At 52.6% G+C, this 27,994-nt stretch overlaps 1 protein-coding gene across 2 annotated transcripts in view; it reads right to left on the reverse strand.

Moving 5' to 3' along the window:
• Window positions 1–20,866, reverse strand: part of KCNQ4 (potassium voltage-gated channel subfamily Q member 4) — a 56,308-nt gene extending 35,442 nt beyond the window's left edge. For both annotated transcript variants that reach the window (XM_003798970.1, XM_003798969.1), the window contains exon 1: window positions 20,476–20,866. In XM_003798970.1, coding sequence (XP_003799018.1) covers window positions 20,476–20,789 — 314 coding nt within the window. In that variant the 5' untranslated portion in view covers window positions 20,790–20,866. The remainder of the gene's footprint in view (window positions 1–20,475) is intronic.
• Window positions 20,867–27,994: the final 7,128 nt, after the last annotated feature.

Here is a 27,994-nt window from a genome sequence, read left to right on the forward strand (position 1 = left end):
CTGCCTCTGCCACCAGTCAGCTCAAGAATTGGGAAACTGAGTCTCAGCTTATCCTTAGCAGGAAGAAGGGATTGCATGGGGGTCTCCGAGGGTCTTATTTTTTTACTGATCCATCTGGGGCACGTGATTCCAGCTTCTGAAGTGGGAAATGAGGCCCTGGACAGCACTTGAAGCTGCCAGTCTTCAGGGATTTCAATGTTCTGGAGTTCCCAGAAGAGGGTCTTTTACTTTCCATTTGCAAAGAAAGTTTAGAGGGACCTCCTTCTACCTTCAAAACTCTCGCATAATTGAATAATGATAGCAAGGAGGAGGCACAGTAGACCAAAGCACAACTTCCAGTAACTTATTACAAACAGTGCTGAAGATCAAGGAAAGGGACAAATTATATCTCTGGTCCTGATGCCCCCTCCTCTTCTAACTTAGGAAAAAAGTCCCAAATGCATCACAGTCAAAGGAACAGGACTTGTATACAGCTCCGCTCTGCCTTGGCTGCATAATCTCCAGCAAGCACATTTCCCTGTTTGGGACTTAGTTTCTTCGTCTGCCTGTGCAGTCTGGAGGCAGGGGTTTCACCCTAATGAACCCTGCAGACAGAGGTTGCCGAAAGGATTGGGTTCACCTCAGGACACAGGAGGCTGACACCAGGCAGGGCTCCTCGAGAGAGAGGGAGGAGTTTCTGGAGGGAGGACTCCTGAAGAACTCCTTCCCCAGCACGGCCCTCTGCCCTTTTCCCCTTTAGGGGCCTCTTACTATTTGGCAGAGGCGCCAGCGCCGAGTTCCGCGCCCTGGGGTCACGGCCGCCAGACCGCCTCTTAGCGTGGGAGTGGCATAGTCAAAGGGGCGGGATCTGGAAGTGGGAGTGACCCGGGCCAGCCCTGTAAGGGGCGGGGCTTCTCCAACACCCGCCTCTGAGTGAGGGAGGGGTGGGGGCGGCGCTGCGGCTCCGGTTACCTCCCGGCAGCCTCCCCCCGCTTAGCCGGCTTCTTTTTCCGTTTCCAAATTAACAATTGAAAACGCAGCGGCCTGAAAGGCGAGCAGCGGGCCAAGCGGAAAGTGTGAAGGTGCCGCCGCGTCCCGAGGACAGGGACGAAGAGGGGGGACATGACACCCCCACCGCCGGGTCCTCGCCCACCCACTAATGCAAGGTGTAGGGACTGAGCGCCCCAGGACCCAGAGATGCCAAGGCCCCTGAGTCAAGTCTTGGCCCTTGGTCGTAGGACCCAGTGCCCAGGCTCGGGATGGTGCCAACCCCCCAGGGGACGTTGCGGGGTGGGGGAGTGTAGGAGGGGGGCAAGGGCTGGGTTTTCACTCTCAAGGCTGAGTGCCCAGGTAGGGCAGGTGCCAGACAGTACCTTCATAGTACAGTCCTAAAGGGCTCACAGAGTCGGGTAGTTTCACGTGTGAACTCAAGCAAGTCATTTTATCTCACTGAGACTCAGTTTCCTGATCTGGAAAATGGGGGGAAAAGATATACTGCCCATACAGAACTGCTTGTGAAGAATAAATTGAGAAGATACATGAGGCTGGCCCACAGGGAACACAATAAGTAGCAACTATTATCTCGTGTTTATAATGATGATAATATTGAGTCTCTCACCTCCACCTCCCATGATAGCCAAGGCATTATTCACCAATTGAGGATAATGGAGGTGAGGATTTCCCTTCCCTCATCCTTAGAAACTCCCCAAAACCCCACTTGACAAAGAAACCAAGCCAAGAGGTCCTTGCAGGGTGTTCAAAGTCAGAAATGAGTGGGAAGAGTTAACTAGGCTTGAGCCCAGCTCCTGACCCCAAAGCCCAGAGATGGGTGGTCCCTGGAGTCAGCATCCTAGGCACCCAGGAACACAAGCACAGAGAGCCAGAGGGTGGACACCAAGGACAGTTACAGTTTCTAGTCCTCCTATGCCTCATAATGCAGCTCCATGGATACAATGACTTTATCTTTTTTTTTTTTTCTCTTAGAGACAGAGTCTCACTATGATGCCCTGGGTAGAATGCCATGGAGCAAGAGTCCTCAAACTATGGCCCACCAGCTGCCTGTCCTGCTTAGCAGCCAACTCATCCCAGGGCCCACAGTCCGGCCCTCCAACTGTCTGAGGGACAGTGAACTGGCCCCCTGTTTAAAAAATTTGAAGACCCCTGCTGTGGAGTCACAGCTCACAGCAACCTCCAGCTCTTGGGCTTAGGCAATTCTCTTGCCTCAGCCTCCCAAGTAGCTGGGACTACAGGTGCCCACCACAACGCCCGGCTATTTTTTTGTTGCAGTTTGGCCGGGGCCAGTACGAACCTGCCACCCTCAGTATATGGGGCCGGTGCCCTACTCACTGAGCCACAGGCACCGTCCAAGGACTTTATCTTGTTCACCACTTTCTCTCCAACACCTAGTATGGGGCTTGGTGCATTTGTAAGTTCTCAGTAAATATTCGTTGAGTGAGTGAATGAGTAAATGAATGAATGAGCAAGTCCAGTAAACTGGGAAAAGCCTCTTTCACAACTCTGGCCTCCCACCTGGCCACCTGTGTGAAGTAGTCTGCTTTGGGAAGGGAGGTTTGGGGTGAAATGCCCCTCTCCACAGCCTGGAGACTTAGGCCAGTGAACAGTGGAAAAAGGAGGCAAGAACTGACAACAAAAGGGGATCAGAGAGGTGGTTCCACAAGGCAGAGTTAAGATCACCTCTTTCATGGATGGCACCTGTGCCTCAGTGAGTAGGGCGCCGGCCCCATATACCCAGGGTGGCAGGTTCAGACCTGGACCCAGCCAAACTGCAGCAACAACAAAAAAATAGCTGGGTGTTGTGCTGGGCGCCTATAGCCCCAGCTACTTGGGAGGCTGAGGCAAGAGAATCACCTAAGCCCAAGAACTGGAGGTTGCTGTGAGCTGTGATGCCATGACACTCTACTGAGGGCGACAAAGTGAGACTCTGTCTCTAAGAAAAAAAAAAAAAAGATCACCTCTTTCTTCCTTGTCCCCTGCTCCCCACTCCTGACCAGCCCAAGACTCAGCCCCATTCACCCTTCCACCAACCAGCCTCTTCACTGACCACACAATTCCAGTCCCTCATCCCCACCCCCAGTCCATTTGCCTAGCAGTCTGAGCATCCCTTCCTCAGTCCCTCCCCCACTTACAATCCTACAATGGCTTCTTTTATTTATTTTATTTTATTTTTGCTGTTGTTGTTGCAGTTTGGCTGGGTCCAAGTTGGAACCCGGGGCCAGCGCCTTACCCACTGAGCCACAGGTGCCACCCCCTACAATGGCTTCTTACTAGAGTCTAAAACCCAAGTTCCTTAGACTAGTGTTTGAGGCTGCACATACCCTAAGCAACAAGCCACACTCTAGTTACCCAAACCCTGTTTATGTCCACCAAGTGTGTTCTCTCTTCTCCTTGGGATGGCCCCTTTCTACCCCAAGATTCCCTGGTCTGCTTTGAGGAGAAGAGCTCCCTAACCCTCTGGTTGGGATTCTGGGCTCCTTCTGGCCCCCTCGAGACCATCTTTGATAGAGTCTGTGTGCTGAAGCTATTCCTACCTCTCTCTACCCGCTCACCCCTTCATGAGGTCCACCCCTCTAAAGCAGGGCCAGTCTGACTCCACCACACCCCCAGACTGGCCCAAGTAAATACTCCAACTCAGATGTTCAGGGAATGAACCTGACGACCTGGGCCTAGAGCTCCAATGAGTTTGCACTGCTCTATGAAGCCTGAGAATTCTGGGTAAGGTTGCCTTGGGATTGCTGCAGAGGTGGGTGGGAGAAGGAAGACTGATCTAACACTGGCAGGTCTGGGGAAAGAGTATAAATGGAGATCCACATACTATCAGGGTAAATATTTAAAAGTTTAAGTCAAGTTAACAAGCTGTTAAATAAAATGCGTTCTATCCTTCCTGACACATATACCTTCTTAACAATCTGGAAGGCCAGGTTTGAATGTAAATTCTTAGACTCCAAGCTTGAGTCCTACATTTGAATTTCGCAGGGAGGGGAGAGCCACCCCCTGCTATCCTACCGTCCTCAGACTCTCTTCCCACACTGGGCCTACCCCTGTCCAGGAGGGGCCCTGGGTCCACTCCTCTTGTGCTTCAGGCAGCTCTTCTAGGCTCTGGCCACACTTACTGCAAACAGCTTCCCTTGGGCCTAGGACCTCCGGCAGCCCTTAGGAGGGTGAACCTAGGGAAGGGCCCATGTAGGTGCTAGAAGTAAACTTTAAGTATTTGGCAGAGAATTTCAAGGTTAGCTGCATTGTGTTCTAGAACAAGGAAAGCCACATGCAACCTCCAGGTTGGTGGTATGTGGGGCCATATAGGCTGAATAGGCAGAATTCTGGGCCCTTACCCTCAACTCCACTTAGAGCAGCCCTGTTTTGATGTGTTTTACATGTTGTGCTTCTGCGTCATTTCATTCAAAGAACCACATCTACTGCTTGAAACAGTTTGAAAAATTCTCATCTAAATCCTTCTTCCTACTGAACACAGGTAGAAGCTAAGGTTACAGGGGTGCCAGTTACCACACTCATGCTACATGTCAGATCAAGTCCAGGGCATGATCCCAGGTCTCCTGCCTCTCTCCTAGGTCTTTTGCCTCCATGAACTACCCAAAGCCTGAGAGCTCATTTCTGATTGATAAGATCAAAGGTCTCCAATGGGATAGACCATTGGGAGGTAGTGGTCCTTGGTGTGAGCAGTCCTGCTGCTGGGACCTCTTGCCTTGAGAGGGGGCTGGACCCTCTACTCAGTTCACCCAGCTCAGAAGAGTGGCTACATAGGGCAGATCAGGCCAGAGAAGGAGAAGGAGTCCTGGTATAAATAACCATGGGGGGCCGGGATGTTTGGGCCAGTCTCCTGGGTGACGGCCATGTTTACTGCTCAGCGAGGGGGGGCATGGCCCACACATTTGCCTCCCTGACTTGTAGCCAAATTTCTCCAGGAAGGGGTGGCCCAAGATCAGCCCCAAACACTCCAGCTCTGCACCCCTATGATCTTCCCCTAGCTGTGCACCAAGATGGGCCCGAAGCCTCCCTGACATTGTCCTCATTCTTCAGCCCCAAATGCTATACAATGCTACACTTCCAGTGGCCCCAAATGCCCCAGAATTTGCCCCCCTAAATTCTAACTCTGTTCACATAGTAGAAGGGTGGGGAGCATGAGCAGGATAGGCAAAGGCCCCAAGCAGAGGAGTTGGGTGTGAGCCAGGGATCTGAGCTGGGCCACTGGGCCTGGGGCAGGGACAAACCTCTCCCACGGCCCTGGCCAAGACACAGGGAGGGATGCAGCCCATGGATTAGGAGAGTGCTAATCCCTCTTCCCACCCCAGTACACCCCCCATGCCTGTCATGTGAAGGGCATTAGATGGCCAGACCCCATCAAGGAAGGGGCTGGCAGGTGCCCTCATGGTCATACCACAGCTGGCTCCTCTCCACAGCCAGCCAGGCCAACAGGAGGGCAAGTGGAAAGGTCCCCTTCCCCATGAGGCAGCAGCTACAGCCAGGTCCAAAGACAGGGTCACAGAGGTTGCTGTGAGCTAAGTCCCAGCCAGCAGGCCAGCCCAGCCTAACGTGCATGCACACACACACACACACACACACACACAACTGCCCAATTGACTGGTGGGTCTTGATTGGGACACCGGCTGATTTTCACTAGGACCACAGGCTCAAAATTGGGACTGTGCCCATCAGGGGTCCTAGATAGGCACCCAGATGCCTAGGCTTCAGCCCCATCTCAGCTAAATGATCTTGGGCAATTCACTTCACCCTTCTGAGCAGTATCAAACAGTGTAATGTCTTCCTCCAAGGTGGTTATGGGAACTCAATAGGATTCATTCAGGTAACAATGACTAAACCCTGCCATGGGCCAGGCAAGCCTTAAAGTGGTCCATGGACCATCAAGTAGGAGATGGGACCTCCTCCCCAGCATAAAGTAGTATTCTGGTCCTAGGCTCTGGGATGTGACCAGAGCCCAGACCAGTCTCCATGAAGCTCTCCAGAATGGTTTTCAGTTCACTGTTGTTTATCATTGTTGGGGACAACTAAGATGCTTAGACTGAGCCTGGGTTCTGGAATGGGCTTCACTGCCAATCAGAGTTTAGCCCCTGTCTTGTTCTGAGCCTCAGTTTCCTCATCAGAAGAAAGAGGGGGCTGAGACCAGTCATTTCCACACTCTGTTGAGCTGCAAGTAAAGAAGGGATATCAGATGGCTTGGCACCCATAGTTCAAGTGGCTAAGGCGCCAGCCACATATACCAGAGCTGGCGGGTTTGAATCCAGCCCGGGCCTGCCAAACAACAACAACTACAACCAAAAAATAGCTGGGCATTGTGGCAGGCATCTATAGTCCCAGCTACTTGGGAGGCTGAGGCAAGAGAATCACTTAAGCCTAGGAGTTGGAGGTTGCTGTGAGCTGTGATGCCACAGCACTCTACACAGGGTGACAGCTTGAGACTCTGTCTCAAAAATAAATAAATAAATAAAAAGAAGGGACTTCATAGGTGGGGTAGGCTGAGTGTCCGAGATCTGCCCCTCCTCCACAGCATCCTTCCATCATGTGGGCCAAATTCCTGGGGCCTTTCTAAGGTTACTGTTCTAGGGGCCCCATGGACCCCAAGCACATATCCCCAGGCTACTTCTCCAGACAGCCTCAGGGCCTGCACCCACCTGCTCCAATTCCAAGGCACTCCAGTTCAGCCACACACACCTCTCCTCAGGGCAGGGTTTGCATAAGCTGTTGAACTTTCCCTACAGGCAAAGTCCTAGGGCTCCGGGCCAGGTTGGGCCCTGGGCAGGGTTACTGGACAGCTCTGGATGAGGCACTTGGGGGGCTAGTTCCTAGGGGAAGACAGAGGAAAAAGGAGGCCAAGGCTCCCTGCTGGAGTCCTTCCCTCCTACCATCTTCCTCACCAGTCCCAGAGAAGAGTTTCTAAAATACAAATCTGCCCATGTTTACTACTGACTTCAGTTCCTTCCCATCTTCGTCTCAGGAAGTTGTTCCTCCTCAGTTGGGCACCCTGACTGTCAAGCCAGGCCCAGCTCAAGTCCCAGCCTCTTCTCTGTATAACTTTTGCCTCTTCTTGGCTCTCACTCTAATGACTTTTTTTTTTTTTTGAGACAGTGTCTCACCAAGTCACCCTCAGTAGAGTACCGTGGCATCACAGCTCACAGCAACCTCCAACTCTTGGGCTCAAGTGATTGGCGCCCCTGGTAACACCTGGCTATTTTTTGTTGCAGTTGCCATTGTTGTTTAGCTGGTCTGGGGTGGGCTTGAACCCGCCAGCCTCAGTGCATGTGGCTGGTGCAGTAACCACTGTGCTATGGGCGCAGAGCCTCTGATTTCTTATTGTTCTTTGCAAATACCCTGTTCAGTCTCACCTCTGGATCATTGCCCATGTGAGTCCTTCTGCCTGAAACACTGTTCCTTTCTCTTCCTTGCCTGTCTGACTCCTACTCGTCTTTCAGATCTCAACATAAACTTCTTCCTCTGGGAAGCCTTCCCAGCCGTACCCAGTTCGGGGCTGGGGTTGGCCCTCTGTGCTAGGCTCCCACAGGACTGCATGCTGCCTAGACATGGCACTTAACACCCTGCTGGTAACTGCCAGCCTCACAGCCTACCTCCCCCAGGGAGTAAGGGAGAGTCTGATTCACTGCTCCATCCCCAGCATCTGGCCTAAGGCTTGGACCCAAGGGACTTCCCATGAAGGGTTCCCAAATTAAAGAGCTAGAGAGAAGGAATGAGTCCCGAATGTAGAATTGGAATAGGGGCAGGACCTTGGACTTGGAAGTTTAACTCCTCCTCATGTCACTCCCCTAGCAGCTGGCAGACAGGCTCAGGGTGAGTTAGGGGGATAAGCTCACAGCCTCTAGAGCTGGAGTTCTAGGGTTTGAATCCTGGGCCTGCTGCTGACACCCAAGCAAGTTATTTAAACACTTTGTACCTCATTCTCCTCATCGAAAAATGGCCATAACAGTAGCACCTACCTCATAGGGTTGTTAAGAGGAAAAAGTGAGAGAAGGCATGGCAAGTCCTCAGAGCAGCATCTGTATAAATGCTCAATAAGGACATGCTAGTATTATCTTTATTATTATTGAGATCCAGAGCTGAGGAGGAGGCTGAGACTCAGAGAGGGAGGTGACTGCTGGAAGTTGCCTTCCCACCCCCACCCCGGCCCCTCCACTGCAGCCCCGCAAGTCGCTCTGCCCTCTCACATCACAGAGTCCTTACACACTCCCCACACTCGGTTGTCTGAACTGAAGCCAGAAAATTCCCATCTTTCTGGCATTCACCACTCACTGGCTGTGTGACAAGGGTACATGCTTAACCTTTAAGCTACAGTGTCCTCTCCTACGAAATGGGTATAATGATGGGACCCACCTCGTAGGGCTCTTGGAAGGATTAAATGAAGCAATATGTGGAAAGTATTTAGCACAATATCCGGTAGAGATTAGACTATGAATCTTATTACTCGACAAACTCTGCACTTCGAACTCTAGCCTAGCTCCGGTAAGTATATTATTTGCCTCCACGCTGGGTGCATTTATGAGCTGTCTGCTAGCGGCTCCTGAGGAAAGGAATTGCTAGTCCAGCTAACCTGCTCTTACAGAGTCTGTGTGCCACCCTTCATCCCCAGTGTCTGTCTTCAAGGCTCAGACCAGTACAGGTGAGGGGAGATAAGGGGCTCAGGACCCTTAATGAGTGGGAGCTTGTTATGGGAAGATAAAAATATTAAACCCACCACAACCCCTCTGCTCTTCACAGCGCTTTGCAGGATACCAAGCACCTGATATAGGAGTTGGCCCTGTGAGGTGCACAGGTAGAGATGGTAACTTTATTCTATGTGGAAGGAAGTGGGTGCTTCAGAGAGGTTGAGTCACCTGCCTGGCATCACATAGCTTCCAGGAAGCAGGGGCAGGTGGCAAATCCCAGCCTGCCAACTCCTGGTCCTATGTGCCTTTAACTGAGGGATGAGACTGATTCTGGCTGCTCCTTCCCCCCAAACCCAAGCTTTGAAAAGAGCCCTGGGCTGGTTCTCCCCCACCATGCTCTGCTCCTGGGAGGGCAAGGCCTGAGGCTTCCCCATCCCCTCCCAATTCCTCCTTCTCTGGCTCCACAGCTCAGGAGGAAGGAGTCAGGATGGTGCCCAGTCTCAAGGATTTTACACACTGGTAAAATTTCCAAAAACACTTTGGGGACTGTGTAAGGTTGTCAACTTTTTATTTTGCCAAGTAAGGACATTTTTAAAAAATTCCCAGCCCATCATTTCATAAAAGGGACATAATCTCATACTAAAAGACAGTCCTTTAAATGGAATAAATTTAGCTTTATGAAAGAGTCACCACATTGTCCTTATTTTTCTAGCTTTTGCCTTAGGCCACTAAAAACTGCCATGGGTTTGCTGACAAGTTGGAGAACCATTTGGAGGTGGGACTTGACAGTTACACAGACATAGGTTCAAGCCCTGACTCCACCACAGCTGTGCCTTGTTTTCCTTCTCTGAGTCTCAGTTTCTTGTCTGTAAAATGGGAACAAAACCAATGCCACATAGCATGTACTGGGAGAACTAGATGGCCTAGTGTTTGCAGAGCACCTGTCCAGGAAGAGATCAATCAAGTCCTGATTTCTTTTCTTTTTTTTTTTTTTTTTTGAGACGGAGCCTCAAGCTATCCCCCTGGGTAGAGTGCTATGGCATCACGCTCACAGCAACCTCCAACTCCTGGGCTCAAGCGAGTCTCCTGCCTCAGCCTCCCAAGTAGCTGGGACTACAGGCGCCCGCCACAACGCCTGGCCATTTTTTGGTTGCAGCCGTCATTGTTGTTTGGCAGGCCCAGGCTGGGGATTCGAACCTGCCACCTTAGGTGTATGTGGCTGGCGCCTTAGCCTCTTGAGCCACAGGCGCCGAGCCAAGTCCTGATTTCCATCCAGTGTCCCTGCCCTGTGCTGTCACTGCTTATGGCCCCTCATGATGTAAGGCCTACCTCCACAGCCTGACAGGCAAGGTCCTCAGAGCCCAAGACACTCTAGATTCTGCAGATCTCAGGACACAAGGATTAGGGGAACAGAGTCGCACCTTGCAGCCTTTGCTCTAGCTCTTCCTCCACCTAGAGTGCACTCAGAATAAAAATCATAGGAGCTTTCAGCTCAGTGTCCCCACACAGAGGACCAAAAGGTCCTTTCTCCACTTCTCTCTAGTTGGCAAAACCCTTCTCATCCTTACAACTCAGCCTCAATGCCACCTTCATTCTTCGCTCAGGAAACATTCACTAATTTCCAACCACGGGCCAAGCACGGTGCCCAACCCCCACCTGCCCAGATTTCATAACCCAGTACAGAAAAGCAAAGAACCAATGGGGCTAGGGGAGCAGAGCTACCCTGGGATGAGGGGGAGCAGGAAGTATCTCCAAGAAGAGGTAGTGCTCACACTGCGACTGAAGGATGATGGCAGTGAGCCAGATGATGGGGTAGGTGGGAGAGGTGACACATGGGCATTAAATGGCACTTTGGGACACTAAGTCATTTCTTAGGGGAAGAGCAAAGAGTACATGTGGGAAAGGGATTTCTGACTTGAGCACTGGAGGTGAGGGGTCATTGTCAGGTGGACCAAGGGAGGAGGGCAGGTTTGGAGAGAGGTGCTGACTTTTGAGAAATCCAGGGGATGAGGATTAGAGGCAAGAGGCTCAGGGATGAAATTGCAGAGGGGATGGCTGTCATCTGGAGGTAACCCTTGATGTCACAGGACTTCATGAGACCACTGCCCAAAACTATGCATAGAGAAGAGGCCCCCAGGACAAAGTACTAACATTCAAGAAGCAAAAAGAGGAGGCGGAGCTGCTAACAGAACCAGGAGGGAAGAGCCAGAGAGATGGGTATGAGGAAAGCTAAGGGAAGGTGTGTTCAGGAAGGAAGGGCCTCTTGGGGAAGGCAGCCAGCTGCAGTGGCTGAGTGCAGGCTACGTGTATGACTCCCAGAGAGCCACATTCTGCATTTCAGTCCTGCCTCTACCACCTATCATCTTTATTGAGAGTTGAGCAAATTATGTACCTAATTTACGCCTTAATCCCCCTATCTAGAAAACAGGGCTTTTTTTTTTTTTTTTTTTTTTTTTGGGAGATAGGGTCTCCAGCTGTCACTCAGGCTAGAGTGCAGTGGTACAAGCATAGCTCATTGCAGGCTTGAACTCCTGGGCTCAAGTGATCCTTCTGCTTCAGCCTCCCATGCTAGAACTACAGGCATGTGCCACCATGCCCACTCTATTTTTTTTTTTTTTGAGACATGGGATCTTGCTATGTTGCCCAGGCTGGTCTTCAACTCCTGGGCTCAAACGATCTTCCCAACTCGGTCTCCCAAAATACTGGGATTATGGGTATGAACCACTGTTTCTAGCCAGTATATGTACATGTGTGTGTGTGTGTGTATGTGTGTGTGTGTGTATACTTTTTTTTTTTGAGACAGAGTCTCACTATGTCACCCTCTATAGAGTGCTGTGACATCACAGCTCACAGCATCCTCAAACTCTTGGACTTAAGCAATTCTCTTGCCTCAGCCTCCCAAGTAGCTGGGACTACAGGTGCCTGCCACAATTCCCGGCTTTTTTTTAATCTTTTTTTTTTTTTAGAGACAGAGTCTCACTTTTCACCCTTGGTAGAGTGCCATGGAGTCACAGCTCACAGCAACCTCCAACTCCTGGGCTTAGGCAATTCTCTTGCCTCAGCCTCCCAAGTAGCTGGGACTACAGGTGCCAGCCACAGTGCCCAGCGACTGTTTGTTGCAGGGTAGCCAGGGCTGGATTTGAACCTGCCATATACCCTTGGTATATGAGGCTGGCACCATACCCACTGAGCCACAGGTGCTGCCCCATGCCTGGCTATTTTTGTTGCACTTGTCCTTGTTGTTTTACCTGGCCCAGGCCTTGTTCAAACCTGCCAGCCTTGGTTTATGTGGCTGGTGCCATAACCACTGTGCTATGGGTGCCGGGCCCATCCAGTATATATTTTTTAAGTATAGAAAGCATGAAGGAGGACTGATACTCTCCTCGGCCTCCTTGTACCCCAAGGGTGCACCTCCCTCCTTCTGCTGGGCCATGGGTCACACTTTCCTCCCCTCTTCAGTCTCTGCCACCAATCCCCCCTGAGGTTAGGAAAAAATGAGATGGGTGAATGAATTCAGAAGCTGCTCCTTCTCCTCACAGAACAGGAGTGGTGGGGAAGCAGTATCCTCCTGTTCCTTCAGTATAAGGGGAGAAGGTGGAGAAGGCACCCATGTGAGCTGTGTCCTTGGGCAATCAGGTCTCTTCTCTTGGCCTCAGTTTCCCCATCTGTGAAGTGAAGCCTGCGGATCTGTTCTTGCTCTGAGGCCTTCTGACTCTGAAGTTCTGTAGCAGGGAAGTATAAGGAAAGGATCATGGCAGAAAGGCCTATTCCTGACCTGCAACACTGCCCCCAGGGAGGAAGTTCCATGGGTCTGGGTCCCCACTATGCCCGGGACTGGTCCCTCCAGCAGAGGGTGGCAGCTGGGCCAGGATGGGCAGGAGCAGAGGAGCCTGGGGATTATGCTGACAGAGCTGTTCCTTCCCTTCCTCCTTCTCTCCCTACCACTCCCCTCCCAGGGGACAGACAAACCCAGCAAAAAATAAACCCAAAGACAGTGACCTGGACAGGGCTGAGGCTCCAGAGAGTTGCAGCAAGGAAAGAAGAGTGGAGCCTGTGACCCCCCCGCCCCCACCACCTCCCAAAAAAGCCCGTGGGTACCTGATCTGATCCCTCTCCACCCCCAAAGTTGGGCTCAGAGGGAGCTGGTATCTACCCTCCATCCATTAGAGCAAATATTGTCCAGCCCAGCTAGACGGGGGTCTGGGAAGAGTACCGCAGGGAATATCACTCCACCTCCTGGATATCAGGCAGTCCTTCCCACTGTCTGACCTCCATCCCTTCTGCTTTGGTGGGACCACGCTCCATTTATCTCCTGCAACTTTTCTCCCTGCCCCATCTGCCAGGCCTCGGTATCTGAGGAGTCTCAGGAGAGTGTGCCCCAAGATTTCCCTCCTGCCCCTAGGCCAGAGACCCTGCTCTACCTGCTGTTCTCCAAATCTCCAGGAGGGAAAAAAGAGGGAAGGAATCGCTGAGTTTCCCTGCTCCCTTTGCCTCTCTCCCTTAGGCACCACCCACGGATTCCCAGCCCAATTAGTCTGCTGCCTGAGGCTGCCCTCCTGGTCCTCACCCCTCCCCAGGTGCCAACCCCCAGGGCACGGAGATCCTACAGAGGGATAGAGTTGCCCAGAGAGCCTGCAGTACTGAGGAGGTATCACGGAGGGTCCCAGCAGTCTGATCGGCATCCATCCCCACAGCCTCTCAGAGCCCTTGTTGGAGGCAGGCTGCTTCCTGGGTGCCCAAAAAGTGCTTCCCTGTCCTCTGAGAGGCCACAGGACAAGGTACTGGAGACAAACTCCCCACTCCCAACTCTACAAAATTCAAGGTCCTAAGACGGCAGCTCCTCTCATCCAGCCAGCACTGCTCTGTGCCAGATAGCCCCAAGTGATCTACTTTCCCATTAGGCCCATTTTACAGAAGCAGATACTGAGGCCCAGGGACTGGAACTGAGTGGGTGTAGGTACCTTCCTAGTGAGGACTAAGATCCCTAGGTCTCCTTTGGGACCCTCTCCTCTCATTCTGAGATGTGCTCAGAAGAGGGTGGGAGTGTGCCCTCTTCTCCCAGGAGTCTGGGCTGCCCCTGAGAGCCATGGCTGCACTGCCATCTCCCTGGGGCCAGGCTAGCTGCCAGTGATAGATAATGAGGTCCAGACCTCAGCCTCTCAGGGATACTCTGGCATCCACTTTCTCCCCACATGCACTCCCAGCCACATGCAGACCTCTCTCTGAGCCCTGTGAGAGGAGGCAGTAGAGGCTGGTGGCCTTGCAGGCTCTGCAGCTTCCTCACAGTGGGTGTCCCCACTAGACCCCCCCACCCCCCCCCACCCCCGGGCAGGGCATGGTCTATCTCCCTCTGCTTCTCTTGGCTTGGTATGGAGTTAATGCTCCTTAACTACATATGTCAAATGAAGGAAGAAACAAATCAATGAGCACCCCTGTGTCCCCATGCCTCCATTCACTATCTGTGTGACCCTGAATGAGTGAGGAATATTCCCTCAGCCAGCCTCACTTTCCTCACACATGACCTGAAGATGGTGGTGCTATTATGGCTGAGAGGGTTACATGGGAGGAGGTACGTCAGAGATCAGGTGGGCATGGCATACAGCAGACGCTCCACAGAGTCAAAAGACATGACCTCAGGCTCCCATGGAGAGCCACTCACACCCGGAATACAGGCGGACACAGTACTTTCCCCCAGGCACACCCAGACATACTCACCACACTGACTACAGATACCTGTCAAACCTCTCCCCAGAGAAACAGAATGATGACGACCACAACCATACCAAGAATGGAAAGGAGGATCATGGCTAACAGTTGTGCCCAGCACAGTGTTTGATGATTTTTCTCATTTAGCCCTAACAACCCTAGAGGTGGTATTATTATTATTATTATTATTATTCCCATCTTTCAGATGAGAAAAACAAAGCTCAGAGAGGTTAAATAATTTTCCCAAGGTCACATGACTGCTAAGGGTAGGACCAGAAATGAACCCAAGTGTGTCAGACTCAGAACCTCTACATTCAAGCCTCCACTATTCCCCCACCCCCAGCCTCTCAGCTCCCACACCACGGGCTGTCCCCAGAGTAGACATTTAGAATTCCCTGCTGGGCCTCCTAACCCAAGGACTTGCCCAAAGATCAGTGCAGGGGAGGTAGGGGGACCTCAAGTGGGCTGCTCTATGTCTGGGGAAGTTCCCTGCATGGCTTCCTCTTGGGAAGGGCAGGGCCTTGGCCAGTTCTGTAGATCCGTCTTCTCTCTCCGCTCCCAGGCAGTTTCAGTTTCTTTGACTGCCTCCGAGAACCTTAAATTAATTACCCACTCAAAGTGCTGCCATCAGCCCAAGAATAATCACCTCTTGAAACTCTCCTGGCTCCAACACTCAGAGGATATAGGCTTCTGCAGCAATAGGGATTGAAGTTAGATATCCAGCAGGGGTTCTTCAATGGTAAGAATGAATGTACTTTGGGTCTGGGGAGGGGTAGGCAGACAAGGAGAGCTCCAACCTGCTGCAGGACCCCAAAGGAAAACGAGGGAAGAAGGGAGCAAAGAAACGTGAAGGGGAGCAAAATGGAGAGGAGGGAGGCAGTTTAGGAATAGGATGGTCTCTCCCCACTCCCTACAAAGATCAAACAAAAGACAGGCTGGAAAACAGCAGCACAAAAAATGTGGGTCACTCTTAAAGACTTTCCCAATCACAAGGCAAAGTTCTTAGGGCATCAGTCTTCCCTTTTGGCTAGGGCTAAGAAAATTGTTATCTAAAGTCCTGATCTGGTAGGCAAAGGCTTTGGTTCCTGGCATAGTTCTACCACTGATTCATGAGGTGTGACTTTGGATGAGTATCTACCCCCTTCTGTGCCTTGGTGTGCCCAGGAGTACACCAAAAGTTTGGATGGAAGGACCTCAGTGGGCCTTCCAGGAGGAGCAAAGACTGCCAAAGTTCTAGGAAGCCATAGCCCTGGCTTTAGCTCTAAGGCTGGCCTTGTAGGTGGATGCACAAATACACACAGGACCATAAGGGCAGCCCTGAGGTTGAGGATGGGGGAAGGCAAAAAAATCAAGGAATGTCCAAGTGTCTCACACCTGTAATCCTAGCACTCTGGGAGGCTGAGGCAAGAGGATCCCTTGAGCTCAGGAGTTCAAGACCAGCCTGAGCAAGAGTAAGACCCCCATCTCTACTAAATATAGAAAAACTAGCTGGGTGTTGGGGCATATGCCTATAGTCCCAGCTACTCGGAAGGCTGAGGCAAGAGAATTGCTCAAGCCCACGAGTTTGAAGCTGCTGTGAGCTATGATGTCACAGCACTCTATCAAGGGCACAGAGTGAGATTCTGTCTAAAAAAAAAAAAAAAAAATCAAAGAACAGAGCCAGCTCTGTTCTGTCCTAGGGGTCTAGGCTGGAGCCACAGGCCCGGGTGGGTGACTCCGTCTATGTGTCTGTGAAGTCAGGGGAAAGCTAGGGGCAGCTGTGCACTTGCTTCCTTTCCGCTGCATGTATGCTGCATGTGCATTTGTGCATGTGAGTCAGCCTTGCGGTGAGCGTTATGCAGCAGGAAGATGCATGTACAACAAAAGCAAGGCTACACTGGGTGAGTCTGGCACTTAACACTCAATTCTACAAATCGCAATCACTGCTCACCCCTACTGCCTGTGGGTTGGGGACAGACAGATGGATGACAGGTGTGCTGCTCTTGAGGCACCTGGGGTTGGGGTGCTGACTAAGACTGAGGTATAGAGAATGATGGCTCCACGTCAGAACCGGCTCTGGGCCCAGGCCCTTCCACTTTAACTGAGTGAGCTCTCCTAAGTCTCCATCTCCTCACCTGTCAAATGAGGAGGCTAACAGTGCCCACCTATCCAGGATGTTGAAGCACACAGTGAGAGTGATTTGGAAAGTGTGCTCAGCACAGTGCCCAGCCATAGCTGGTGCCATAGCTGGTGCCACATCTGCCATCAGAGATTTCAGCTCCAACTCCATCCTAGCCAAGTGGCCACAGGGAAAAGGAAACAGTCCCCGATGAGAGTCAAGAGTGTTGGGGTCTGGACCTCTGCACCTGCCACTAATTTATTATGTGACTTTGATCTCCAGAGCCTCAGTTTTCTCTTAAGTAAAATGGAGCTGTAAAATCTAAGGGCTGACCTAGCAGGGATGCCCCAGGGTTCTGGGTACACTTTGCTGGGATTATTTCCAACCCTCCAACCCAGGCAATGTTCTTTCTCAGATGGTCAGAGGGGGATGTTGCTGGAGGGAGGGGTCTGGAGTTAGGAGTCTAAGGACCTCAAGAGCTGCCCCCACCTCCACTTTCCCCATTCCCACAGCTTCTGACCCCAGGGACAAGGCTGAGGGAGGATGTTTACAGAGCCTTAAACCTTCACACAGAGAGTCTGCTAGGCGGTTGGGGGCTGGGAGTGCAAGCGTCTCCTAGCAGCTTGGAGAGGCTGGAGGGAAACGGGGTCTTGCTCATCCCCTTCCGGCTCCCTCACTTCAAGGGAGGCTGGCCTGGCCTTTGAGAGGGTGCAACAAGGGGGTGAGCATTCCTCCCACGGGCTCAGATAGCAGAATGGGCAGCAAGGTGGTATTTCTTAAAATTCAGAGAGCAGGGCCTCTGAAGACTGGAGGGTTTAAATCAGGGGCTGGGGCACAGGGAAGTGTTCAGGGCTTGGTGACAGAACTGAGAACCGAGAGAAGAAAGCCTGCAGAGGGGCCCAGCGACCCCTAACTCTGGATCTCAACAAGGAGAAGACAGAGCCATCAGTTCTCACTTCCCAGAGGCCACAGCTGCTGGCAGGAGAGGCCAGATCAGGGTTTGCCCTCTGGGCTGTATCCCACCCCTACGTGCCAGAAAGGTACATATTCTGAGTGTGGCCTAGCGGGGTCCAGCCGGCAGGTGTGAGGATGGTATCCCCAGGGTAAATGGGTCTGCTCACCTCAGATCCCACCCTCCTTCCCAAGCCCTTCTCCTGCAGGCTCTTCTGTGTGTCTGGGAAAGGGGTCCTAGCTAACTATGCCCACTGGGCTCCCCTCACTTGGGCTGCCTCTGAGGGAAGGGGAAAGGATATGGTCAAAAGTCCACCAAGAGGGCTAGAAAGTTTAACAGCAGGAAGTAATTCCTGGCAAGCACACACAAGACCCTGCAGTGAGTGACTGAGAAACCCCACATCTGGAGCTCCTCAAGAATAGGAGAGACCTTCTGTGTGGGCCCCTCCCCAGCCCCAATAATAACAACCCGCTCTCACACTCCAGCCCTTGCTACTCACCAAGCGCTTTCCCACTCATTACCTCATCCAAGACGGAGGCCCGCAAAGCTGAGGTTTCTTCCCACATTGATAATCTAAAGCTCTGAGAGGCCCAGGGATCAACCCAAGAACACAGAGCACATAGGGAGTGGGTCTCCTGACCCTGCAGCCCCCTTTCACCTCTAAAATAGATGACCAGTTCCTTGCAATCTCTCAACACTGGTATGTTTTCACACCTCATTTCCTCCCTCAGCGCTCCCAAGAAATGCCTGGCCCTAGCCTCTTGGGGACAAGTGGTCAGGACAAGCATGCCCCTGGCCAGGGCATTCCTGGCATCCGGAAACAGCAGGATGTGGGGTAAAGGTGTCAGCCGATTTAGTTTCTAGAGAGGAAGGGGAGGCCCTTCCAGAGGAGGTAACAGCAGAAGCTGGCCAGGAGACAGGCAGCTGGTCCTTCACCTCTAGTGACTCTCCTGGGGGCTGAGGGGCCAAGCCCAGGGGCTAAGGTCCCCCACCTCAGGGCCTTTTGGCTTCTCTAAGCCCAGCCATTACTTGAAAAAGCTCTTCCAAGAGGAGCGCATGGCAGGCACAGCCGCTCTCTGCAGAGTATCTCACCCTCTTTGGGCCATGCAGCCACTCTTAGTGAGCAGTCTCCTGCCCTTCACCCCAACTTCACCAGCACTGAACCTTCATCACTCCAATAGTCCTCTCTGTAGCAAGAAATATTCATTCAGGCTCAGCGCCCGTAGTACAGTGGTTAGGGTGCCAGCCACATGCACTGAGGCCAGCTAAACAACAATGATAACTGTAACCAAAAAATAGCCAGGCATTGTGGCAGATGCCTGTAGTCCCAGCTACTTGGGAGGCTGAGGCAAGAGAATCACTTAAGCCCAAGAGTCTGAGGTTGCTGTGAGCTGTGATGCTACGGCACTCTACCAAGGGTGACATAGTGAGACTCTGTCTCAAAAAAAAAAAAAAAAAGAAGAAAGAAAGAAAGAAAAGAAAAGAAATATTCATTCAGGCCCCCCAGTGGACACTAGGGGATGGGCCATTCCTAACTATTTACCCTTGACTACACCTCCTCACCCAGCCTGGGTCTCTACACACAGTTAAGGCTGCACCAATGGGTACTTGATGTCTGAGAGAGTTCTCTTCTTCTGCCCTTCTACCCCATGCCAACATCTTCTTCCCCTTCACCTCTGATATTCTGTGGGCCCAGTTCAGATGGGGCAGAGACAGGCAAGCAGGCACCAGAGGGACAGGCAGGAAGACAGACCAAAGGACAGGTGGAAAAAGACAGGTGGAAGAAGAATGGATGGTCAGGTGGATAAGTGAAGAGACAGATGGGCAGATAGGCACACAGACAACTGGACAGACAGACAGAGGGATGGAAACAAACAAACAGAAGGACTGCCAGACAGTTAGGTGAAGAGATGAACAGTCTGGCCAACTTACACACAGGTGAAAACAGTCTGACCGAGGGACGGCCAGACAAGAAGGACTATCAAAATGTCAGGTGGACAGGCAAGTGGGCCACCCAGGAGACGGCAACACCAGAGGGTTCTCTCTGACCGTGATGACAAGGGATTAACAGCAGCACATTTTCCAGGGACCAGAGGTCTCTTGTGCGTACCTCTGAGAGTCCCAGCGCCAGGCCCAGCCCTTCAACTGATATCTGCCGGGCCTCTCATGTTCCGGGCTGGGCCAGGCCATCTCCCAAGACTGAGTTCTGAGCTGCCAAAATTCACTCTTCACATCCAAGAGGGGTCAGTGTTTTTGAAAGTTGTAGGAGCCCCACAAGGGGGAGGAGGGGGCCTGCAGCGTCAGTATTTCCAAACCTACCCCTCTCCTCTTTCTTTTTCCCCAGAGCCCAGAGCCAGGCCTGGTGCTGGCCGCCAGCAAGGCAGGCGGGCTGGGCTGAGCTGCCAGAGCAGGCAGGGCGGGCAGAGTAGCTGCTGCTACCACTGGGAAGTTGAGGGTAGAGGAGAGAAAGAAGACAAACTCACAGTACACATGAGTGTTAGGGCCCAGGTGGCCCACAGGCACCCTGAAACACATTCAATCAGGGCCAGCCCTCAGCTGGGGTGAGGGCTGTCCCTGGAGAAGGGTATCTCCAAGGGGAGCCCAGGTGGGAGCCCATCATAGCTACAGAGCTGGGGAGGAGGTGATGAAGCTTCCAGGGGAGCCAAGGAGTCCTCTGTGTGTCTGGGACACAAGGAGGCAGAGACAGAGAAGAGGAAAAGGGAACCCATTTCAGTGGCTTCAGACTTTGTAGAGTGGACGAGGGACAAGCAGCTGGGCGTGGGGAGTACCTGGGACAGAGGAGCAGGGCTAGGTGATCAGTATGGAAATAAGGACTCAGGTGGGGGGAGGTCAGAAGCGAGGTCAAGCAGGGATCAGGACGGGGACATCAGGGGTTAGGGTCAGGCTCAAGGGGGATCAGAAACGGGGCTGGGCCCGGGAGGCGAACGGTGGGGGGTGGGGGTAGGCTGCGGGGAATAAGGGATGAAGGCAGGGCCAGGGCGGGGCGCTGTCCCCAGGGAGTCCAGGCTCGCGCGGGGACAGCGCTGGGCAGGATCGCCGGGACACGAAGGGGCGCGGGGTCGCAAACTCACATGAAGACGTGGTAGACGAAGGCCCAGCCGCGGGGCCGCTCCAGCACGTTGTAGACCCAGTTCTGCAGGCGGCGGTAGCGCTTGTGCGCGGCGGAGGAGCGCTGGCCGCAGGCGGATCCCGAGCCGGAGCCCGGCCCAGGGAGGGGCGCGCCCGGCGGCAGGGGGCTGCCCAGGAGGCCGAGGCGGCGCGGGGAGCCGCCCCCGCCCGCCTCGCCCTGCTCGCTCTGCACCGCCGTGAGCGCCACCAGCTCTGCGCGAGGGGCGTCCCCAGGCGGGGGGCCCAGGCCGAGGCGGCGCGGGGGGGCCTCGGCCATGGGCGGCGCCGAGCGGGAGCAGGCCGGGGCCCGGGTACGGTCCGGGGCAGGGGCGCACTTGGGGCGCTCAGCGGCGCATGGCTCGGACCCGGGTCCGGCTGGGCGGCCCGGGGCGGGCGCGAGCGGCGGGGGCTAGGGTCCGGGCCGGGACCGCACCGGGGCCGGGGGCGGGCGCTCGGAGCCTGGGGGCCGCCGGAGCCCGCACTGACCGCCCGCTTCCCCGGCGACTGGGGCGGCTCTTTCCGACTCCAACTCTCTTATTACGCGCTCCATGCCGCTCGCCTTTCCACCTGCCGCTGGCTAGCCGCTCACATGTCAACCTCCCCCGCCCCGCCCCTCCCCCGCCCGCCCCCGCCCGCCCCGCGGCCGCCTTCCCAAATCGGGAGGGAGCGAGCGAGCCAGCGAGGCGAGGCGGAGAGAGGGGACGCGCGGAGAAGGCGGCCGAGCACTGCGCACCGGTCGCGGAGTCGGTGCCCCGGCCGGACCTCGTGGCGGGGGCGGCGCGCGGGGCCGGGAGGCTGGGCGTGTGCGAGTGGTGTGCACCACGGCGTGGGGCGGCGTGTCCCTGGAGGACGGCGGGGGGTGGGACGCCACGAGTGTGGTTGTAGAAAGTGGAGAGTGGAGTTGTGGCCGCGGTCGGCCGTGGATCGGACGCCGTGTCCTGTGGAGTTTAGATGTGAACGGGTGGAGGTGTCTACTTGTGTGTGCAGAGTGGGTGGCTGCCGGTCAGCCAGGTAGTGGGATTGAGTTAGTAAAGGTGTGAGTCGCTGGGGCTGGATGTGAAGACGGATATGCCCCCGTCCGGGCCACGCTACCCCGTAGTGGTGTAATCCTGAGGGGCGCCCGTCGGAGTCGTGCCCTTTGTGTCACTCTGTGGGATGCTTAAAGTGTGTCCAGGGCCAACGTGCCTCCGTCGTGAAAAGGCCCGGTACCCGGGAGTTGTATTAGGGTGTGTGTAGCACAGTGGGCCCCAGGTGTGCTCAGTTTGCTTCCCACCAACTGCCTTCCGAGCTTCCCTTACCTTACTTTCTCCACCATGGAGGAAATGCCCCCCCCACCCTCCCCAGAAGAGGGGCCTTCCCTGATCGAGGAGGATGGAAGCCCACCCTTGTCTCGCTGCCAGGTCCGGGAGCGGGAGGGCAGGTTCAGGGCGGGTAGGGTATTTGGAGGTAAGTTCTGAGGCAGCGTTAGGAGGGCCAGACACCTCCTCCCCAAAGGCCCACAGTATCCCAACCAGAATGGGAGAGACTTTATCCTCTCGATAAAGTTGGATAAAGTTCTTAGTGCCTGACCTCCAGACCTGCATCTCTCTAGCCGTATGTGGGAGGCGGACTTCCTCTTTAGCCTTCCTGACCCTGCACACGATGGTAATTTGTGGTTCCGGACCCTCTTTCTAACACTGCCAGAAGCTGCTGGCCACACCAGCCGCTCCCTCCGCAGGCCCTGCCCCAGGGTGAAGCGCTTCCACAGCAAACTCTTCCCAGTTCCTCCGGGAGGCTCTCGAGGGACGGAGCCGAGCGGGAGGGGTGAGGGAGGGGGCGGGAAGGCGAGCTCGATTCTCAGCTGTCAGCAAAGGCAGCATTGATCTGCTGAGCCCGATGGCAGAGGGAGGGAGGGAGGCAAGGCCGTGGGCAGGCAGGAAGGGGGGAGCAGGGACTGGGGGTCCCAACCTGGGCTGGGCAGCTGGCCCATACCTACCCTGTAGTGTCCCTTTCCCCTCTGCCTAACTAGGGGGTGCCTTCTGGGGTCTGACCTCATTCTCTTCTGTGGCTCCTGGCTCCAAGTGTGCTCAGGGCCAGAGCCTAGTGCCCCTGGGCAGCTTATGCCTGGATCCTCTACTAGTAGCTGGGGAAGGTTTCTGGACCCTGGGGCCCCAAGATAGATGCAGCACCCACCCGAGTTAACCCATCCTCTCTCTATATGCTGAAAAAATACCCCACAAATATAGGGCACTGCCTGCCTGACTCTGGAATTGTCTCACTGGGCCTTCTCAATCATGGGTCCCATGAGTGGGACTAAGGTCTGAGATGTGCATGGTGTAAAGGAAGGCAGTTGCAAGGGACCTGGGAGGTATTTCTTAGAGTCTTTTTGAGATGCTTCTGCAGAAATGGAACAAGTTGCCCTTATCAATGCCTAGAACGTCTGAAATTGGGTCTGTTCTGGGAAAGCTGATCCCTAAGCTAAGCATCACCTCTGGACCCCATGCCTTTCTTTCCGGTTAGGGGACTGCAAAGCTGCCTACCCATCCTTGTGAGGAGGCTTTACTGCAGGGAGAGGGTCTATTGTCATCTTCCCTAACTCCAGCTCTAGATTACTCCCTCAAGACAGCAGAGGGAGGAAAGAGCCCTCAGTTATAGCTAGAAGAATGGAAGTTAGATCTCAGGAAGGCATTTCATAGGGCACAGAGGGCTGTTTCTTCTTAATCTTTATTTTATTTTATTTTATTTTATTTTTTTGAGACAGAGTCTCACTATGTTGCTCCTCAGTAGAGTGCTGTGGCGTCACAGCAACTTCAAACTCTTGGGCTTAAGCAATCCTCTTGCCTCGGCTTCCCAAGTAGCTGGGACTACAGGCACCCACCACAATGCCCAGCTTTTTTGTTGTCATTGTTGTGTTGCAGTTGTTGTGGTTGTTTAGCAGACCCAGGCCGGGTTCGAACCTACCAGCCCTGGTGTATGTGGCCGGTGCCATAACCACTGAGCTACCTGTGCTGAGCTGAGGCCTGTTTCTTCTGCAGGAATATATGTAATGGAGGGACATGATACTCTTCCTAAGAGGTGGGAAGGATGGAGGAGATGGTTCTAAGAGGTATAGCAAAGTTTAGTTGGGGTTTGCGTGTGAAGTGGGAAGGGGAGGAGACAGAGGGAAATGTCCAGTTCAGAGAGGACAGGTGGCCACTCTGAGGGTCACTTGATGGCCTTCCTGCCCCCGTTCACATTCCCAGGGCATGACTGGGAGGATGGACTTTCCCCACTGCAGCCTTTAGTGACTAAGACACTTTTCTGAGTAGACAGCTGTCTGAGGCTCTCTCAATCGGCCCCTCTACTGGAGGCGCCTGGAAGAGGCACTGTGGTTTCCCACCCTTCTTCTCTCTCTCCCACCTGTTCCCTTGACTCCTCCCTTAGCAGCTTCCTTCCCACCCGCAAGTCCTCATCTCCTTCTCTGGTAATGCTGCCTAAACCACACTCACTGACTGTCACTAAGACTCACTCCCACCTGGGTAAATCCCTTCCCGGCTCTGAGCTTCAGTTTCCCCATCTGTATAAGAAGGGGGCAGGGCTCCAAGATCTCCTGTAATTCATCACTGTCCTCATCGCCCATCAATGGAACAGATATTGATTGAGAAGAAGGGTGGGGAGGGAGAGTGCTCCCATTTGCTGAGCACTGACTGTGCCAGGCCCTGTCCTTTTGGGTACAAAGAGCAGCCCTTTGCTTGTGAGAAAGCTTAGGCTCAAAAGAGGGTGGAGGATATATGCCTAAGGATACACCCCAGAATACGGTGACTTGTGCTCTCCATGGAACCTGAGAGTTCTCCGGCTGGCATCTGCCTGGTGGGTACTGAGCACTGGGCTTAATGCTGGGGACTGAGAGGAACCATACATGCCCCACCCTTGTTCTCCAGAACTCATTCCTGCCAGAGGGTAAGACTTCCATGTTTGAAAAGGATTGAAGTTTAGAAGTACCTAGGACTTCAGTCTCCCAGGCTAGGCTCAAGCTTGTTTTCAGACTTTGTCAGCAATGGAATCCATTTTACAGACAGAATTGTGAAGTAACACCTCAATGTGTAAAAAGCTTTGGAGTAAAGGTGCTCTGGTTGAATTGGGGCAATAGGATACCTGGCTCCCCCTCCCTTCTTGTACCCCCTAGGCTTTCTTACAGCTCTCAGGGTTGTTAGAGGTCAGAGGAAGGAGATGTCTTCACAGGGAATGACGGAGCCTTCTTGGAGACAGGAGTGGGGAGGACTGGAGAAGCTCAGAGAAGTACAACCAGTAATACTTACAGTTACCATTAATGAGGACCATGCTGAATGCTAAGCCTTATGCAGGATACTTTACCTGTATTGCCTAGATCAGCCGATAGCCTCTATTTTATAGCCCAAGAAGACAAAAGCTCAGTGAAGAGACTCGCCTTGCTCATAACCCTCCTGCTGCAGTGTGTGAGCAGGAAGTGGGTACTGGAGGGAGGAAGATGTTACAGAGCACAGGGGAGGAAGAGCAAGCTTGGCTGGGAAGACATAGGAGGCCTCAAATGCCAGGATTAGGGTTGAGTTTGGCCTGATGAGAAAGAGGGAGCCCAGCCAGGGCAGCTACAGAGACTGTGGCTCCCTACAGAATTCAGTACACAGAGAGGATGGCAATGCCAGGGGCAAGAAAAGCACTGAACTACAAATTGTGGCTGGGCTTCCAATCCTCTACCTCTGGACTACCTGGTGACCTTGGGCAAGTCATTCCATTTCTTCCGCATCCTCCCTGGCTGTCAGGAGGGCTGAAGCAATAATGTGTGACAAAGTGACAGATTATGCAGAGAGCTGTAAAAATGAGAACGATTCTTCTTATTACTGTTTAGGTGTCTGTTTGAGGTGGAAGGGGGAGACACTATGGGAATTCCCTGGTCCTAGCAGCTCTTCTCAATCTAGGAGGGCTTCCTAGGAGGGGACTAGTATAGAGGTGCTCATGGGGTGACAGCATCACATTATTTACCTCTGGGGCTTCCCCTCCACTGAGAGCAGAAGGTATGAGAGAAAGATAAGGCCTTCTTCCTTTCCCCTGTGCAGCCCAGAGAAGACACCATGAGACTCAGGCCACCTAGCAGATGAGAGTTTCTCTCCCTGCCCCATCTGATCTGTTTCCAGCCTAGAACAAGCAGGCCTGGCCGGTCAGCTCAGAGCCACAGGAAGTGGGGAGGGAACAGTATAGCTGAGCTCAATGAAAGTGAACCCCCATTGATGCTAAGGACTGCAGGTAGGCCCATAAGGAAGAGACAGAGGAGAAGGGGGCATGGAAATAAAGGTCAAAGCCATCTCCTTTTTGTCTTCAGAATTCTTCCTCCTTACCCCCACCTCCTGGAAGACCATGCTGAAGATAGTACTGAGGTCCTGCCAGTAGGCTCCATGTTCTCAGTGAGAACCACTGGGACGGCAGAGTTGGTTGAAAAATGAAGAGGAAGGACTTTTTTGAGTTGCTGAGTATGCAATGGAAAAGAACTTCCATGCTCTCCTAGTGGGAGCAACTTGGATGAGAGCTGCAGGGAAAGAGATAATATGAGTAGGAGGGACTGAAGATGGTAGCAGGGAAGAAGTTCAGAAAGTAGATGAACCTGGTAAGGGAGATAGGGGTTGACGGAGGAGAATGGGAAGTTCTGAAGAGAGGCTAGAGGCTCAGTGGCAGGGATGGGAGGCTCAGAGAGTGGGACTTCATTCAGGTCAAACTCAATTAAACACTTGGTGATTGCCCCTGGGAGAGGGAACACAGCTACCCTAAGGGCTTGGAGCTTGCTGGGGATGGGGGAGGGGTCTCTCAGCATCTTTCTATGCCTCTAAATTGCCAAAAACTGTCACTTATTCAAAGCCCTCCTATTTGAAATAGTACTAATAATGGATACTTAAAAAAAATACATATTCAAGCTTTAAAGCAAGAATGAGAAGGCCATAAATGGGAAGGAATTCCCAGTGGCAAGCAGGAATGGAAGCTGTCCCTCTGAGTGAGGGCTCAGTATTCCAGCAGGGGTAGGAACTATAGTTGCAGACCCCACCGGTAACAAGGTCTAAGAAAGTGCTGCCTGCCATGAATGGGACTAAACTCTCTCTCTCTCACCCTAGGTGGCTAGCCTGGCCCTGGCTTTAAGTAGAAAGAGTTTTCATATGATTATGACATCTCAGTCTGTCTACATGAGGTGTGGGCTCAGGATTTGATATCCATGCCATGCAAAAATCCCAAGCCAAGACACTAAGAGCTGGTTTGAGGCTGATGTACTTCCATATGGCTTGAACACATACTACTGAGAAATCATCCTTTAGGGTAGCCTCCACATTTTACAGCATAGTCAGTCAGCCTAAAATAATAATCTCAAGGACAAATTTCTCAATATATTGGAAGAATAATACCTTTGAGACATTGCTGTCATGGGAAAAATCATGCCAAAATATCTAGAGACAATAGAGCTATGTGAAAGGAAGTTTAACATAGTTAAAAACTTCAGGAAGATAAAGGAAGAAATAGCATCTATAAAACAAGAACAGAAAGATATCAAACAGGAACATGTAACAGAAATGAATAGATCTAGAAATTTTAGAAATGAAAACTAAAGTCACTGACATTTAAAAAAAATCAATAGTTGGGTTAGTAAATATATCTAAGGAATGAATTAATGATTTAGAAGATAGAATAGGAAAGCCTCCAGTATGAAAAACAGAACAATAGATTAAACTTACTAAAGAAAAGATACATAGATGATTGAATGAGAAACTCCAGCATAAGTAATAGTAGTTTCGGAAAAGAGATACTGGAGTGATTAAGCTCTTTCCAAAAATAAGACATGAATTTCTAGATTTAAAAGGCTCATAGACTGCCTAGTAAAAAACAAAACCAACAAAAGTAGACACCTTGCAGTTAAAGTGTAGAATATCAAGAATAAAGAGGAATTCTAAAAGCCACCAGCCAGGCAGACAGAGGAGCCCAGCCCAGGTTCTTCCTTTCTTTGTGCCTTTCTCTCTGTCTACAAAGGTCCAATAATTGAATTGACAGTAAACTTCTCATCAGCAACAACAGATGCCAAAAAACAATGGAATAGTATCTTTAGAGTGCTGTGCAAATAACTGTGAACCTAGAGTGAACCTAGAATTCCATACTTTGCCAAACTGTCATTTAAGTGAAAGTACAAAATAAAGACATTTTGACACTTACAAGATCTTAGAAAGCTTCTGTTCCATGGAATTTCACTGAGAGCACAGGGACTGAGGGGAGGGGATGGGAGCTCACGTCAGGGTAGGGGCTTGGGGCTCAAGGCTGTGGAGGGAAGCTGGGCTCTTTTTCAGACCTCTCCTCAGCCAGGCAGGCAGAGGGGCCCAGCCCAGGTTCTTCCTTTCTTTGTGCCAGCCTTACTGTCCTCCATCTCCTCTTCCTGGACTATGATAGTGGCCCAGCTCCTGGGCCCTCAAAGAGACCATGCCCAAGTTGCTCATGTGAATGGGCTCTTTTTTTTTTTTT

Source organism: Otolemur garnettii, unplaced genomic scaffold (assembly GCF_000181295.1).
Source record: "Otolemur garnettii isolate 467f Iridium unplaced genomic scaffold, OtoGar3 scaffold00144, whole genome shotgun sequence".
Classification (NCBI taxonomy): domain Eukaryota; kingdom Metazoa; phylum Chordata; class Mammalia; order Primates; family Galagidae; genus Otolemur; species Otolemur garnettii.